The sequence below is a fragment of the Lissotriton vulgaris genome, chromosome 3_1 (assembly GCF_964263255.1).
Source record: "Lissotriton vulgaris chromosome 3_1, aLisVul1.2, whole genome shotgun sequence".
Taxonomy (NCBI): Eukaryota; Metazoa; Chordata; class Amphibia; order Caudata; family Salamandridae; genus Lissotriton; species Lissotriton vulgaris.
Genome location: NC_141689.1, coordinates 350,726,621 through 350,742,121, shown reverse-complemented (window position 1 = coordinate 350,742,121; position 15,501 = coordinate 350,726,621). Strand labels below are relative to the sequence as shown.

General features: G+C 48.4%; 1 protein-coding gene across 2 annotated transcripts in view; it reads left to right on the top strand.

The window, feature by feature from the left end:
• RICTOR (RPTOR independent companion of MTOR complex 2) overlaps positions 1-15,501 on the top strand; it is a 1,569,237-nt gene that overhangs the window by 583,651 nt on the left and 970,085 nt on the right. For both annotated transcript variants that reach the window (XM_086960557.1, XM_086960556.1), the window contains exons 21-22: positions 8,285-8,484; positions 8,608-8,734. In XM_086960557.1, coding sequence (XP_086816683.1) covers positions 8,285-8,484; positions 8,608-8,734 — 327 coding nt within the window. The remainder of the gene's footprint in view (positions 1-8,284; positions 8,485-8,607; positions 8,735-15,501) is intronic.

Below are 15,501 nucleotides of genomic sequence, written 5' to 3'. Positions count from 1 at the left end.
CTTTGCCTATGCTAAAAGGGGTGTTGAAACATGCGCCAGAGGTCTTCAAGGAGCCCACCCGAGCAAGAGTCGTCAACCCACGTATTGACAAAAAGTACAAGGCAGCGCCCACTAATTCAACATACATCAAAGGACAGTTGCCTCTGGATTCCTTGGTTGTCTCCAATGCTCGCAAAAGAGCGAACTCACAGACTACGGGTGATGCTCCTCCCCCAGACAAGGAATCAAAAGTATTTGAGGCTTCGGGGAAGCGTGTTGCTGCGCAGGCAGCCAACATATGGCGCATATCCAACACACAGGCGCTGCTTGCGCGTTACGACAGGGCACACTACGACACTCTAGACACCCTTCTACAACACCTGCCAGAGCAGTATAAGGAAGCAGCTGAGATGTTGATACAGGAGGGGAAGCTTATCACCAATGCTTCAATTAAGTGCGCTCTGGATGTGGCTGACACCGCCTCAAGAGCGATAAACACTTGCGTTCTACTGCGTAGGCATGCATGGCTCAGAATATCCGGTTTCAAACCAGACATTCAAACTACCATCCTCAACCAAACTGTCAACCCAGACCACCTGTTTGGCCCAGAAGTCGATACCACCCTCGAGAAAATGAAAAAGGACACCAACACTGCTAAGTCTATGGGTGCCTTGCAATCACAGCAGTTTCGGGGTGGTTCCTTTCGTCGCTCCAATAATAGAGGCACCTCGAGGGCTTGTGGCAACAACGTCAAAGGCAGAGGACGTGGTAATAACAGCTCCAGGTCCTCCACCGCCAACAAACAGTGACGCCTTGTCACTGCCCCCCGACCACGCAACACCGGTCGGGGGCAGACTCCAGCAGTTCCTGCCCGTGTGGAAGTCCATCACCACGGACAGGTGCGTCAGATCTCTTATCCAATATGGTTATTGTCTGGAGCTCACATCCACTCCACCCAACATACCCCCAAAGAGCCGTCCTCCTATGTCCGGCAAGCACTTGCACTTGTTGCAGCAGGAAGTCAACGTCATGCTGCAAAAAGGAGCAATAGAGCTCGTGCCCCTGCAAGAACAAGGTACGGGAGTTTACTCCCTGTACTTTCTGATTCTAAAGAAGGACTGATCCCTCAGGCCCATCCTAGACCTCAAACCTCTAAACTTTTACATTCTGTCGGAACATTTCCATATGCTCACGCTGCAGCAGGTTCTCCCACTGCTTCGGCAAGGGGACTTCCTGGCCACTCTGGACCTCAAGGATGCGTACTTTCACATTCCACTGCATCCTTCACACAGAAAGTACCTCAGGTTCACCATTCAAAACCAGCACTACCAGTTCAAGGTTTTGCCTTTTGGGGTCACCACAGCGCCGAGGGTCTTCACAAAGTGCCTAGCGACGGTGGCGGCGCATCTGAGACGTCAAAACATCCACGTCTACCCCTATCTGGACGACTGGCTCATTCAAGCGAAGTTGGCCCAGCAGTTCGCCGACCACGTGTCCCACACCATTCACCTTCTGCACGATCTGGGTTTCTCACTGAATTATCCAAAATCACATCTCCAGCCCGCCCACATACGGCAGTATCTGGGTGCGACTATAAACACTCTGGCGGCCACTGCGCAGCCGAATTCAGTGAGAGTCAACAGCATTCAGTCGCTGATCCAAAGATTCAGACCTCAACACTCGCTTCCAGCGAGAGTGTTCATGCAGTTGATAGGCATGATGGCCTCCTGCATCTCCATAGTCCCACACGCGAGACTACATATGCGTCCGCTTCAGGAGTGCTTAGCACGTCAGTGGACTCAGGCTCACGGTCAGTTAAAAGACCTAGTGTTGGTGAGCGGTCGGGCATACAACTCTCTACATTGGTGGAATCCACGAAACCTTTGCAAGGGCCGACCGTTTCAAGAGCCTGTGCCGCAGATCATCCTGACGCAGGAAGCTTCTCTCCAGGGTTGGGGAGCGCATGTACTCCAATACATGGTGCAGGGACTATGGACACTACAGCAAAGGAAGATGCACATCAATGTACTGGAACTGATGGCAATCTTCATGGCCTTAAAGGCATTCAAAGTACATCTGTGCAACAAGGTCGTATTGATCCGGACGGACAACATGACAGCCATGTACTACATTCAGAAACAGGGGGGCACACACTCTCCGCAGCTGTCTCATCTGGCTCAGAGCATGTGGAAGTGGGCCATTCAGAGGAACATTTTCCTCATGGCAGAACATCTCCCAGGCAAGGACAATCAAATGGCGGACCTGCTCAGCAGGCACAGCCACCAAATGCACGAGTGGGAGATACATCCATCAGTACTCCAACCGTACTTCCAAAGGTGGGGTCATCCAGAGATCGACCTGTTCGTCACAAGGGAGAACACAAAATGCCAAAGCTTCGCCGCCAGGTTCCCACACCCGCAATCGCAGGGCAATGCGATGTGGATGAACTGGTCAGGCAGATTTGCGTACGCTTCTCCCCCAGCACCTCTGATACCGCTGGTGGCGCGCAAGCTCAGGCAGCACTCGATGACTCTCGTCCTAGTTGCTCCAACGTGGGCTCGCCAACCATGGTACACCACGTTTCTGGAACTCTCAGTGGTACCGCATCAAAGGCTTCATCTCACACCCAGCCTTCTTACGCAGAGCCATGGCGACATTCAGCACCCAGATCCGCAACAGCTCAACCTGGCGATCTGGCTCCTGAAGTCCTAGAGTTTGGCTACCTCAACCTTCCTCCCAATTGCATGGACATCATTCGGGAGGCAAGGAAGCCCATTACTAGAGCATGTTATGCGGCAAAATGGAAACGTTTTGTCATCTATTGCGCAAACCACAACATTGATCCACTAGATTCCTTGTAGCAATTACATCGCTACGGAGGGTTAGTGAACTGCAAGCCCTCACAATCCAAGAGCCTTTCTTCCAAGTTCATTCAAACAGGGTAGTGCTCCGCACTAACCCTAAATTTCTACCCAAGGTTGTGTCTCAGTTCCACATCAACCAAACCATTGAGTTGCCGGTGTTCTTACAAAATCCAGAGTCACTGGCGGAGCGGATGCTCCACACCCTTGACGTTAAACGGGCCCTAATGTATTACATTGATAGGACCAAGGATTTTAGAAAGACTAAGCAGCTTTTTGTTGCGTTTGCGCCACATCACAAGGGTAACCCTATTTCCAAGGCTGGTATTGCTAGGTGGATCGTGAAATGTATTCAAATCTGCTATGCAAAGGCAAAACGCACTATTACCATTCCACCGAGAGCCCACTCCACCAAAAAGTTGGGGGCCTCTATGGCTTTCCTTGGAAACATTCCCTTAGAGGACATATGTAGAGCAGCCACATGGTCTACCACACATACATTTACTAAGCATTACTGTGTAGACGTGCACTCCAAACAGCAGGCAGCTGTAGGGCAGGCTGTTCTCAAGACACTTTTCCAAACTGCTGCAGCTGGCACGGGCGGCCGCCGCTAATGGAGGGACTGCTATGTATTCTATGCACAGATATGAATTCAGCAGCCCACATGCCTCGAACTGCAAATGCTACTTACCAGTATGCATCTGTTCTTGGCATGTAGGGCTGCTGACATTCATATCGCCCGCCCTCCTCCCCGGCGCCTGTAGCAGCTGCAGCGTTCACATATCATTTCATGGCATGGTCATCATTCACTGAGTTTCACTCCATCTTGGCCACAATGGCTAAAAACAATCTGGGGATGGAGTCGATGCCCATGCGCACTGTAGTCCAGGGGAGGAGCCACCTAACTCGTGATACTTCGAAGACTCTTCCAGGACAACAATGTGCAATCATCCGGACCCAACACTAGGCGGCGATCTATGCACAGATATGAATGTCAGCAGCCCTACATGCCAAGAACAGATGCATACTGGTAAGTAGCATTTGCATTATTCTATGCACAGATATGAATTCAGCAGCCCTCATGCCTCGAACGGAATATGCTACTTACCAGTATGCATCTGTTCTTGGCATGAAGGGCTGCTGACATTCATATCGCCCGCCCTCCTCCCCGGTGCCTGTCGCAGCTGTAGCTCTCAGAATCATTTTCAGGCATGGTCATCACTTTCAGTTTTACACTCCATCTCTGCCACAATGGCGAAAAACAATCTGGGAATGGAGAGGATGCCCATGCGCACTGTAGTCCAGGGGAGGAGCCACCTATCTCGTGATACTTCGAAGACTCTTCCAGGACAACAATGTGCAATCATCCGGACCCAACACTAGGCGGCGATCTATGCACAGATATGAATGTCAGCAGCCCTTCATGCCTAGAACAGATGCATACTGGGAAGTAGCATATTCCTAATGGATGGTTCTCTTGTCGTTTTCTGTCATGTAGGAATAGAGAAGTAACACTGTTGTAAGTATCTTGGTGTATATATTGGATTTATTCACTTGAGGTGTGGGTGCATGTCATTTTGGGGCATGACCACATGGTTATATTGGTGTATATAGGTGTATATATAGGTTTTTAATCCCTTGGCACAATGTTTTGACACTTAGTAGATTGGTGTGAGCAGACTATTCATATTGTGTTCTCGAGAGTATGTATATATATGTAATTCTGATTGGTTGTATATCATTTCGTGCTAGGTTCATGGTGCAACACGTGTCCTGATGATGGTCTCGGTGATTTGTATGATATGAGACCGAAACGTCGACGATACGACACTTCTTTGTAAATAGAATCCCTGGACTTAAATGTGTATATAGTTGTCGAACAATGTGTATATATGGTAGATATGTAAATACTATCCATATTGTAGACAAAAAGTGTCAGTAAGTACTGTACATGTCAAAGAACTGAGTAACAGTACATCTTTTGTGTTGCCGTATATGGAATGTCATATGATTTATATGTATGCAAATGAAATACAATTTGACATAAGGCAATAAAATAGCTAATGAATTGTATGTATCTCTCGAGTGCTTTGAAATTCATGTTCACAGCTGTGACAATATTTGACAAATTGTAGAAATATTATGGAATAACTCCTTCAGGAAAATTTTTCTATTGTGTTATTCATTCTATCTGGATCGCACACGCCAGTTCCGGGTGGATGACCAACTCTTTGTTGGTTACGTGGCCGCTAAGCAGGGATGGGCGGTACACAAGCGGACCATCTCTCGGTGGGTCGTCTTGTGTATCAAGGCTTGTTACTTCTTGGCAAAGAAGTAGCCTCCTGTTGGGCTGAGGGCCCATTCCACTCGGGCCACGGCGGCTACTACTGCCCTGGGCCGGGGAGTCCCCTTGCAGGACATTTGTCCGGCAGCTACGTGGGCCTCGCTGCACATGTTTGCAAGAAACTACTGCCTGGGAAGCCAAGTCCGGAGGGATGGCTTCTTTGGCCGTTCCGTCCTCCAGGACTTTCTGGTGTGATTATTGGTTCGCAGACCCACCTCCGGGGTTGGTATTGCTGGGGTATCTATTCTAAGGTAAGGAATCTAATACTAACCTGTTTCTTTCAGATGAACAAGTTACTTACCTTCGGTAACGATATATCCGTAAGAAACAGTAGTTAGTATAAGATTCCTTACCGGCCCACCCATCCTCCCCGTTCTGCGAACCGATATCTAGGGTTAAGGTCATCCCCTTTCAAGGCCCTAGTTTCAATGGCACCAGTGTTGGTTTTTAACATACTTAAAAGCATTTCTAGCGCGGAAAATCGGAAAGCGGAAAATCTGTGTCTAAGAACTGACGAAAATACTTCAAGTTGCACAATTTACACAAATGCCCGAGGGGCACGAAAAACCATATACTCTAAAAGTGGAATGCGAAATTACTAGCAGGTAAGTACTATACTAATAGGCTTTGGAATCGCTAGGACTACGTTACTGAACCTTCAGATTACTAGTATGAGGCCTAGGGGACTCGGGTGCAGAGTGTGTCAAGTGAGTGGGCGACGCTGGGCTCTGCAGTCTCACGGACCAGGAGGCGTTGTCGGCGACCAGGATGGAGGTGCGAGCTGTCCCACGATGGTTGATGCTGTCGACGTCGCTGGACCCAGGATTGGGGCAACAAGTCTTGGCAAATTCAAGCCCACGCGGTGGACCTAAAATGGCGTCAGGAGTGGACCAGGAGGGTCCGGGGTGCTCCTCTTTTGGAAGGGAGCAAGGGCCAGTCTGGAGCAACCAGACCAGCAGCGGTGATGTCGTCGGTCGTCGTCGGGAAGGCCACAAGCCAGCGGGCTAGTAGCCAGACAACGCGGTGAGCAGCAAAAAGCAGAAGGGCCCCACGCAGATCTCGTGGAGGCTGGACTTCGGTGCTGGAGCTGCTCAGGGTCGGGGCTTCTCGGACCCCAAAGCACTCACCAGAGGATCCCTCGGCGGTCGTGCTGGATAGAAGTCGTGCAGTTCTGATGATGGCCGGTCCCTCGAGGTCTCGTGGCATCTACGGTTCTCAGCTTAGCTGTAGAGGTAGGTAGAGGTCAGAGATGCCAGGGAAGCTGGGTCTCGTCGAGCTGGTCAGTCGGATTCCGGAGGAAGGACGTGCAGCAAACCGCAGAGTTCTTAGATGGTGCCTGCGGATGCAGGGTGACTACTCCTTAGCCACAAGGGAGAAATCTTGAGAAGAAGTCGAGAGTTCCTTTCGTAGAAAGTAGTTTCTTGATTCAAAGATGATCTAATTTGGAAGGGTCCCCGCTCCTGCCTTTATCCTAAAGAAAGGGGTGGGTACGCGACTAGGTCCTGCCCTAGGGGTGGGACCAGGAAGGGGGGTGGATACACCCCTCTCCCATGCCGGACTTTCCCCAGGCCAGGGGCTGGTGTGCCCCTGGAACTGGTTCTAGCCGGCAGATGCGTAGTGAGTACCGGGGTGCCACTTGCAGTCATCTTCATGTAAAGCCCTGCCTACCCAGGATACACAAAACCCTGTCTGGGATGGTGCTGGCACCGCCCCTGACAGGAAACCCTTTGTCCAAGCTCCCCTCGCTGGAAGGACTCCCAGCTGCAGGGGGTCAGACTCGTGTCTGTGGTGGCAGCATCCATTTTGTGATGCTGAGGCTTGAGTTAACTTTAACCGGGGTTCACAGTTACATACATGTCGTGTCCCTCTAGAAGGGTGGAATGCTAACCCCATCGCCAGAATTGGCGAGGGGTTAGTATTCCAATTCGTATGACACCTTACTCGACATGTTTTGATAAAGCGATACCAAAGATAGCATTTAACCGCGAGGATTATAATGCACTTAAGAGTATATGGTATGCGTTATCATGGAACAGCTATTAGGACTTGGTTCCGCAAGCTGCAAACGGGCTCAGCTCATGCCAGAGCACCATCTCACACGATTCCAAGCACTCTGCCTTCAGGATTGTCAAGGCCTGCCATAGGAGTGACTGATAGGAATCTGTGTGTCCATTTTAGGGTTAGATATAGGTATACTATATCTATAGCAAAGGGTGATTACACCACCTTGCCCCAGCTGTCGTGCAGCCAGTTGTGTCAGATTTAGATGGCCATCCAGGGGTGGCATAATACATGCTTCAGCCCCTGGTAGGACCTGGGTACACCTATGCCCTGAGTTACAGGGTCTGATAAGGTGGCCCAGTACCAATTGGTAAATGCACCTAGGTTACATGTTGTAATTTATTGAGAGAACAGCTAGGCTGTGGGTCTGATTGGCAGGCCCACAGCCAGAGAAAGTCGTAAACCAGTGAAACAAAAAGCAAAAAATCTGGGTGATCATAGGATTGCAGACCCTACTCTCCTACAACAGTTAGTTAATTAGAGGCAGCTGAACAGAAACAAAGTCCCTAAGAGGAAGTAGACGAGTCCTAGGGCTGATCTCCAGAGCCCACAAAGTACATATAAGTATATAATAAATATATACTAAAGTATATGGAAGAGGCCTCAAATGCTCGACCTAAAAAAACTTGATTTTCGAGGCTAAGTAGCATTCCATCGAAATAATTCACATAGTTTAGATTCATGCACTACAAGGGCATAATAGGTAAAATTGTTTTGGGACAATCTGATATTTTAAAACTTTGATTTTACTGATTACAGAAAGAATTTGCAGGTGTAATCCTTGTTGCCCTCCTCTGTGTTTTTTGTGCTAGATTGTTATATGAAAAAGTTCCGGTACTTGCATGACTTTTGAAATGAAATCACAGATATTGTTTCTCAGTGATGCTTTTATTTTTCCTAGATAGACACCTATCCACTATCAATTTCGAATGGGTTAGGGAAAATGGTCAACATTCTTAATGTAGCTAAAATTATGTATACTTTACAGATAATGATCTACTATTATTGAATAATTAAATTTTTTGCTTTTTGTGTTCAGGATGGGCAAGCATACCTCGAAGAGCTAGTCAAAGATATTGTGCAGTGGCTCAACTCCTCTTCTGGCCTCAAATCTGAGCGCAGCCTTCAGAACAATGGATTGTTAAACACACTTAGTCAGCACTACTTCCTATTTGTTGGTACACTCTCATGTCACCCCCATGGAGTCAAAATGCTTGAAAAGTGCAATGTATTTCAATGGTAGGTATATATTTCACAAAATCAATTAGATTGAGTCAAACATAAATGAAAGATGTTTTGTGTTGCTGTCTGACTATCTTGTAACTAATATTAATTTTCTGTTACCACCATTTTTCTTGAAAGTCTTCTTAATCTTTGTTCATTGAAAAACCAAGACCACTTGCTAAAGCTGACGGTTTCTAGTTTGGACTACAGTCGAGATGGATTAGCCAGAGTCATACTTTCAAAAGTCCTGACTGCGTCTACTGATGTAAGTACTACATTAAAAAAGTTATACAAATGCTGTATTAGCAGTTCATTTTAATTGTGTATGTATAAATCAGGATGTGTTTAATTGGTTTTCCATATGTAACTATACACCACTTGAATTATGATTTTTGTCATTGTACTGGCCAGTTGTATGTTTTTCTGACTTTAGTTTCTGAATTTCAACTGTTGAGTCTATAAAATATTGCGTTTGTTGCAGTAGATACACATACTTTCCATACTTCTGCCATCCAGTGTTGGGTCCGGATGTTTTCAAGTTGTTTTTCTTCGAAGAAGTATTTTCCAGTCACAAGGTAAGGTGACTTCTCCTTTCGGTGATAGTGCTCATGGGCATCGACTCCTTTGTTAGATTGTTTTCTTTCCGCCATCTGGTTCGGACATGGTTTGCGGTGCTCCGGTTCGAAACCTTTCTTCGGGATCCCCTCGGAGCGCAACCCACTGTACCCTCGTCAGTATTGTTTCATACGTGCTTCACCATTCTCTGATTGTCAAAAACATAGGAAAACTCTGTCGAAGTCATTGTTGGGGCATTTGCACTGGTCAACTTTTTTATCCAGTCTTCTGCCGATGGAACGGACTCAGTTTCAATTTTGTCCTTGGTGCTACTCCAAGTATCCCCACACCAAACTGCATAAAGTCTGCAACTTGTCCCTCTCACCAGAGCACAAGGAAGAATATTGTAACTCTTGTCGATCTCTCCGATCGAAGAAGAATTTGAGGGATCGTCTGGCTCGACGAAGAGACATGCAGCGGCAGAACATTGAACACACCCCATATATATTCTGAGAAGACGTTCCAACGGGACAGGGTGCCCTAAGTAACAAAGCCCCTTTGCCACCACTGGCTTCTGGCTATGGTCGGCATAGAGAGACTGCTTCCAACGCCCGCCCTCTGGCTCAACATCAAAACAAACAGACAAGCTTTCTGGCTCGGACTGAGTAGAGAAAAACTACCTTCTGCACAGAAATCTTCGACTTCAAAGGATTAAAAAGACTGATCCAGAACTCGGTGCCGAAAACAAAGGATCCTCATCAAAAGTCTCCGGAACCGATCCTGGACATTATGCAGGAAAAGCTGGATTCTAAGCAGAAACAAATCTACATTAATCCAGACACTGGGTACATACTAGCTAAAGAGACACGTTAGTGATAGATTCCTGGAACAGTTTGGCAAGACACTGGTTTCCTCTGCCAGCTTAGGGCTGCGGTCGCTGAACCACTGCATGCCTCTTGGGCCACAACTCTCATGCTGTGTGGGACACGGTTGTGCACGCACTGCCTCAGTGTCCGGAGGAAGTTCGGGCAGTGCTTTCCCAAGCTCGGGCTGAGGGGAAGGATACAGCAAAGTTCGCCATCCGGTGTGGACTGGACACCGCAGACTCTTTGGATAGGACGATTTCCACCACAGTAAACCCTCTTTCTTCACGCCTGGTTACGGTTCACTGGGTTTTCAGGGGATGTTCAGAGTTCCCTTATGGACATGCCTTTTGATGGTACCCTCCTGTTCGGGGATAAAGCAGATAGTGCGCTGGAGCGTTTTAAGGACTCCCGGGCTACGGCCAAGTCCTTGGGTCTCTCTGCCACGCGCACGGCCAAGGCTGCTTTTTGTTCATTTCGTGGACACCGAAGGGGCTGCCCTGACACGTTCGTTCAGCCAAAAGACTGTGCAGATCCAACCTCCGCGCGGCCGCGGACGTTGTTCCCGCGCGGCTGGACAGGGGGATCACTTTGCGATCTCCAACAAGAAGTCATGGCCCTCTTGGCCAAGGTGGCCATCGAGCGCATTCCTTGCTTGCTAGCTGTCACCACCAGACATGTTTCTGGAATCCTGGGGTTGAGAGCCTTCCGTTCTCAGGGTCTTAAAACAAAGCACATCCTGGGACGAAGTGCCAGAATGGGCTGGGTCCACAAAGGGGAAGCTTTAAAGGCTTTCCACCTTTGTAAGCTGCCCCAGCCATTTGCTGCTTCCAGCAACTGGCCCCCACCAGTTCTGACCACCACTTTGGGCGGGAAATCAGCAGGAACACCAAGTTAGAGGGAGAGGTGAGCCCACCTTTGCCAACCCCAACCGTCAGGTAGGAAAGGCGAGGTGAAGCACAACTCAGTCCACACCATCTTGAAGATGGGGGGACCCAGCCAACCAGATTGAGGCTTAAGCCCCCTCCCATTGTAGGGTAGCAATTTAGGGGATATACCCACCCCAAGGAAGGTACCCATTGGTCCCGACCTGTACCTACTTGTAACAAACATAAATTGAGTATTTAGGGGCAAACCTGAAACTTGCCTCTTCAGACAAGAAGAAACCGGCCTGTCCCATCCTTGACCTGCTGCAGCAAAATCCCGATGTGTCCTGCAGCCCCCAAGAACCCGGAGGACCTGCTTTGCCTTTCCAAACCAGACTTAGACTCCTGTGAGCACCGGATTTGCTCACCCACAGACTCTGGCTGCGGCCCTTGTAAAAGGTACCTTGGGTACCACGGCACTGTGACTAGGGAAGGCCTCAAATGGCTGCAGCACATATTGTTTCCTGATCCTGAAAACGCCAATACCCCGCGGAAGCCATTACGATCCGTATAAATCATATCAGAATATATTGAGATCGAATAAGACAGGCGGATTACCATTTGACAATGCTGCTTTTAACTATCTGAAAGGGCTCTTTTAAGGAACTCTGTTGCTCTATCAGATTGCATATTATCATATATGCTAACGGAATTGATGTCCCCCTATCGCTTTTAAAAGTGCAGATAAATATTTGCAGGACTTCACGACAATTATGAAACTTTTAAGTACCCATTTATCCATTTTTTCGCCAAGTTCGCATTAACCTTGTAGCGATGGAAAGTGACAGCGGTCTTGTATCCTACGAAGACAGTAACTAATATTCTACACCTCTATCACTTTGAGACAGAGTTAATAAGCGGTAGTGACATCCTTGACTACACGCAAGATAGGAAACATCAGTTAAGTTGAGTCTTTGACCACCGAATATAGGACATCTTGAAACCTATATTAAGAATTATACCAAGAACTATTAGATCTGTATATGGATACAATCAAACGTCGCTCTTGTTGCCTGTGAAAAAGTGTAGAAATCCAGGGGGTCAGAATCGTTCGGATTCAAAAAAGAATATTGTGTGGCTACTCCTGAAGAAGGCGTTAATACGTCGAAACGTGAGTCGATAAAGAAATAAAAGATTTTGCCACCTCTAACCTTTTGATGTAAAATTGAATGATTATGTCAGATGTTTTTTAATGTTTAACATTGTATGTATTGTGTTAATCGCCTTAGTTGGGATTTTTTAACCATTATTAAAAATTATGTACAACTCTTTTTGATTTTTTTGATGATTTAGACTTCACTAATTAACTTGTGCCAAACTTTGAATTTGTTTATTGGTTTATAAATCTTAGATTGCTTAGGAGTGATAATTTTCAAGCGTTTATCCCTGTCCTAGGAATTGTGCTATTCATGGTTCAGGGGGTCCTTGTTTCTCTCATACTGCAGCACGTATTGTGCCACCCTTAGAGGTCCTTTACGTTTTTTTTGTTGGATTTTTTAAAAAGAACTTTATTGAAAAAACGTGCACATCCAGTTACAAGGTATACAGGCGGGAATTCCGCCTAATAGTAAGAGAAGGCACGGCTGATGCATTAATCATAAAAACAATTGCATAAAGATAGTCCACATCAGTGCATGAGGAGAAACAGCAATGTATGGAGCGTGAGTGGCCAGGTAGGGTGTCTGAAGGGGCAGAGTATGTGTTGGAATGGCCAAAGAGAGGCAATAGTGAGCATAGTGACATCTACGATCCAGCACCGGCGGCCGCTGCGGGTGAGGAGCTGGCGGGGAGCGCGGGGAAGGACGCTAAGGGCGAGGTGCGCTGGCGATATGAGACAAAGGGTCCCCAGATATCATGCGGCCGACTGGTTGCTGGCGTGCGGTCCCAGAATTCGGACAGGAGCGTCTGACAACGTGCAGCATCCTCCAGCCAAACGCCAACCTTGGGCGTGGGGCGGTGTGAGAAGTTGGCCTGATATATAGTGCTCACTATTCTAGTGATCACTGTGTATCATACCAAACGACCCTTATTGATGATTGGTTGTAAGTCAACCTTATAGACCAGCTATCCTAGTAGTGTGGACAAGAGCAGTCTTTAGGCTAAACTCTAGAGGGCGTGTTAAGCCAGCTGTTATACCATCACATATACCCCTTGAACACCAAGTGAAAGGACACCACACAAGTTGTTATGAAAATAAAGGATATTTATTTATAACAAGTCTACCCTGATCTCTTTATGAGTCAGGGAGCTAAGCACACAACAAAACTCTTAAGAAAATACTTTAAGTTGCACAATTTACACAAATGCCCGAGGGGCACGAAAGACCATATACACTAAAAGTGGAATGCGAAATACTAGCAGGTAAGTAACAAGATCTATAGGCTTCAGGATCGCTAGGACAACACTACTGAACCCTAAGGTTAGGAGCAGGAGGCCTAGGGAGATCGGGTGCAGAGTGTGCACTCTTACGCGGGATGCGGGACAAAGTCTATGGATGCTAGTATTCGTAAAGTTACTGTTATCGGACGAATCCGACTAGATAGACTGAAAACGACAAAGGATCTGGACACTTAGATAGTGAACCTACGTTGGAGCACCGAAATGCTCTGGTTACCTAGCCCAGGGGCTGCGGCTGCATAGGGTTCAAAAGACGTCGGGAATCCTCGTTGAAGTCTATGGAGCCTGAAAGAAGTTGTTGCTGGCAGGCGACCAGTGAAGATGTCCAGAGTGATCCAAGGATCGATGATGGAGACGACCTGAAAGCAGAGGGGACTCAGTTCTTTAACAATAGCCAGTGATTAGGTGGGCACCAGGATGGCACCGGATGAAGTCACCTCGACCAGGTGAGTGGGCGACGCTGGACTCTGCTGTCCCTCGTACCAGGAGGCGTTGTCGGCGACCAGGCTGGAGGTACGAGCTGTCCCACGAAGGTGTCTGCTGTCGGCGATGCTGGACCCAGGATTGGGGGCAACAAACCTTGGCAAAGTCAAGCCCACGCGGTGGAGTCAAGATAGTGTCTGGAGTGGACCAGGAGGGTCCGGGGGGCTCCTCTCGTGGAAGGGAGCAAGGGCCAGTCTGGAGCAACCAGACCAGCGGTGTAATCGTCGTGGTGCGTCGTCAGGAGGGCCACTAGCCAGCAGGCAAGTGACCGGACAATGCGGTGAGCAGCAAAGAGCAGAAGGGCCCCACGCAGATCTCGTGGATGCTGGGGGCTGGACTTCGGTGCTGGAGCTGCTCAGGGTTAGGGCTTCTCAAACCCCAAAGCACTCACTCGAGGATCCCTCGGCGGTCGTGCTGGTTAAGCGTTGTGCAGTTTTGAAGATGGCCGGTCCCTTCAGGTCTCGTCACACCCACGAATCTCAGCTGGGCTGATGATGCAGGTAGAGGTCAGAGATGCCAGGGAATCCGGGTCTCGTCGAGCTGGGCAGTCTTGATCCGGAGGATGGACTTACAGCAAACCGCGATGCTTAGGTGGTGCCTGCGGGTGCAGGCTGGCTACTCCTTAGCCACAAGGGAGAGTCTTCAGAAATAGTCAAGAGTCCTTTCGTGGAAAGTAGTCAAGATTCAGAATGATCTAATTTGGGAAGGGGGCCTGCTCCTACCTTTATCCTAAGAAAAGGGGCTGGCACGCGACTAGGTCCTGCCCATGGGTGGGACCAGGAGGGGGGTGGTTACACCCCTCTCCCTTGTCCGGACTTTCCCCAGCTCAGGGGCTGGTGTGCCCCTGGAACTGGTTCAGGCCGGCATATGCACAGTGAGCACCGGGGTGCCACTTGTAGTCACCTTCCTCTCAGCCCTGCCTACCTGGGATACACAAAACCCTGTCTGGGATGGTGCTAGCACCGCCCCTGACAGGAACCCTTTGTCCAAGCTCTCCTCGCTGGAAGGACTCCCAGCAGCAGGAGGTCAGACTTGTGTCTGTGGTGGCAGCATCCATTTTGTGATGCTGAGGCTCGAGTTAGCTTTAACCGGGGTTCTCAGTTACATACATGTTGTGTCCTTCTAGAAGGGTGGAATGCTAACCTCGTCGCCAGAATTGGCGAGGGGTTAGTATTCCAATTCGTATGACACCTTACTCGACATGTTTTGATAAAGCGATACCAAAGATAGCAAATAACAGCGAGGATTATAATGCACTTAAGAGTATATGGTACGCGTTATCATGGAACAGCTATTAGGACTTGGTTCCGTAAGCTGCAAACGGGCTCAGCTCATGCCAGAGCACCATCTCACATAATTCCAAGCACTCTGCTTTCAGGATTGTTAAGGCCTGCCATAGGAGTGACTGATAGAAATAAATGTGTCCATTTTAGGGTTAGATATAGGACTACTATATCTAAAGCAAAGGGTGATTACACCACCTTGCCCCAGCTGCCGTGCAGCCAGTTGTCAGATTTGGATGGCCAGCCAGGGGTGGCGTAATACATGCTGCAGCCCCTGGTAGGCCCTGGGTGCACCCATGCCCTGGATACCTAAGGTATGCTGTTTAGGGACTGATAAGGTGACTCAGTATCCAATTAGATATGTACCCAAGGTACATGGAATCCATTTTACAGAGAGAGCAATGGGCCTGGGGCCCTGAATAGCAGGGTCCCAGGTCAACTAAGTCGAAAAACCAGCAAAACACCAGGCAAAAAGTTGGGGGTAACCATAGTCCGATATCCACCTTCCTACAGGCGGCAACCCCC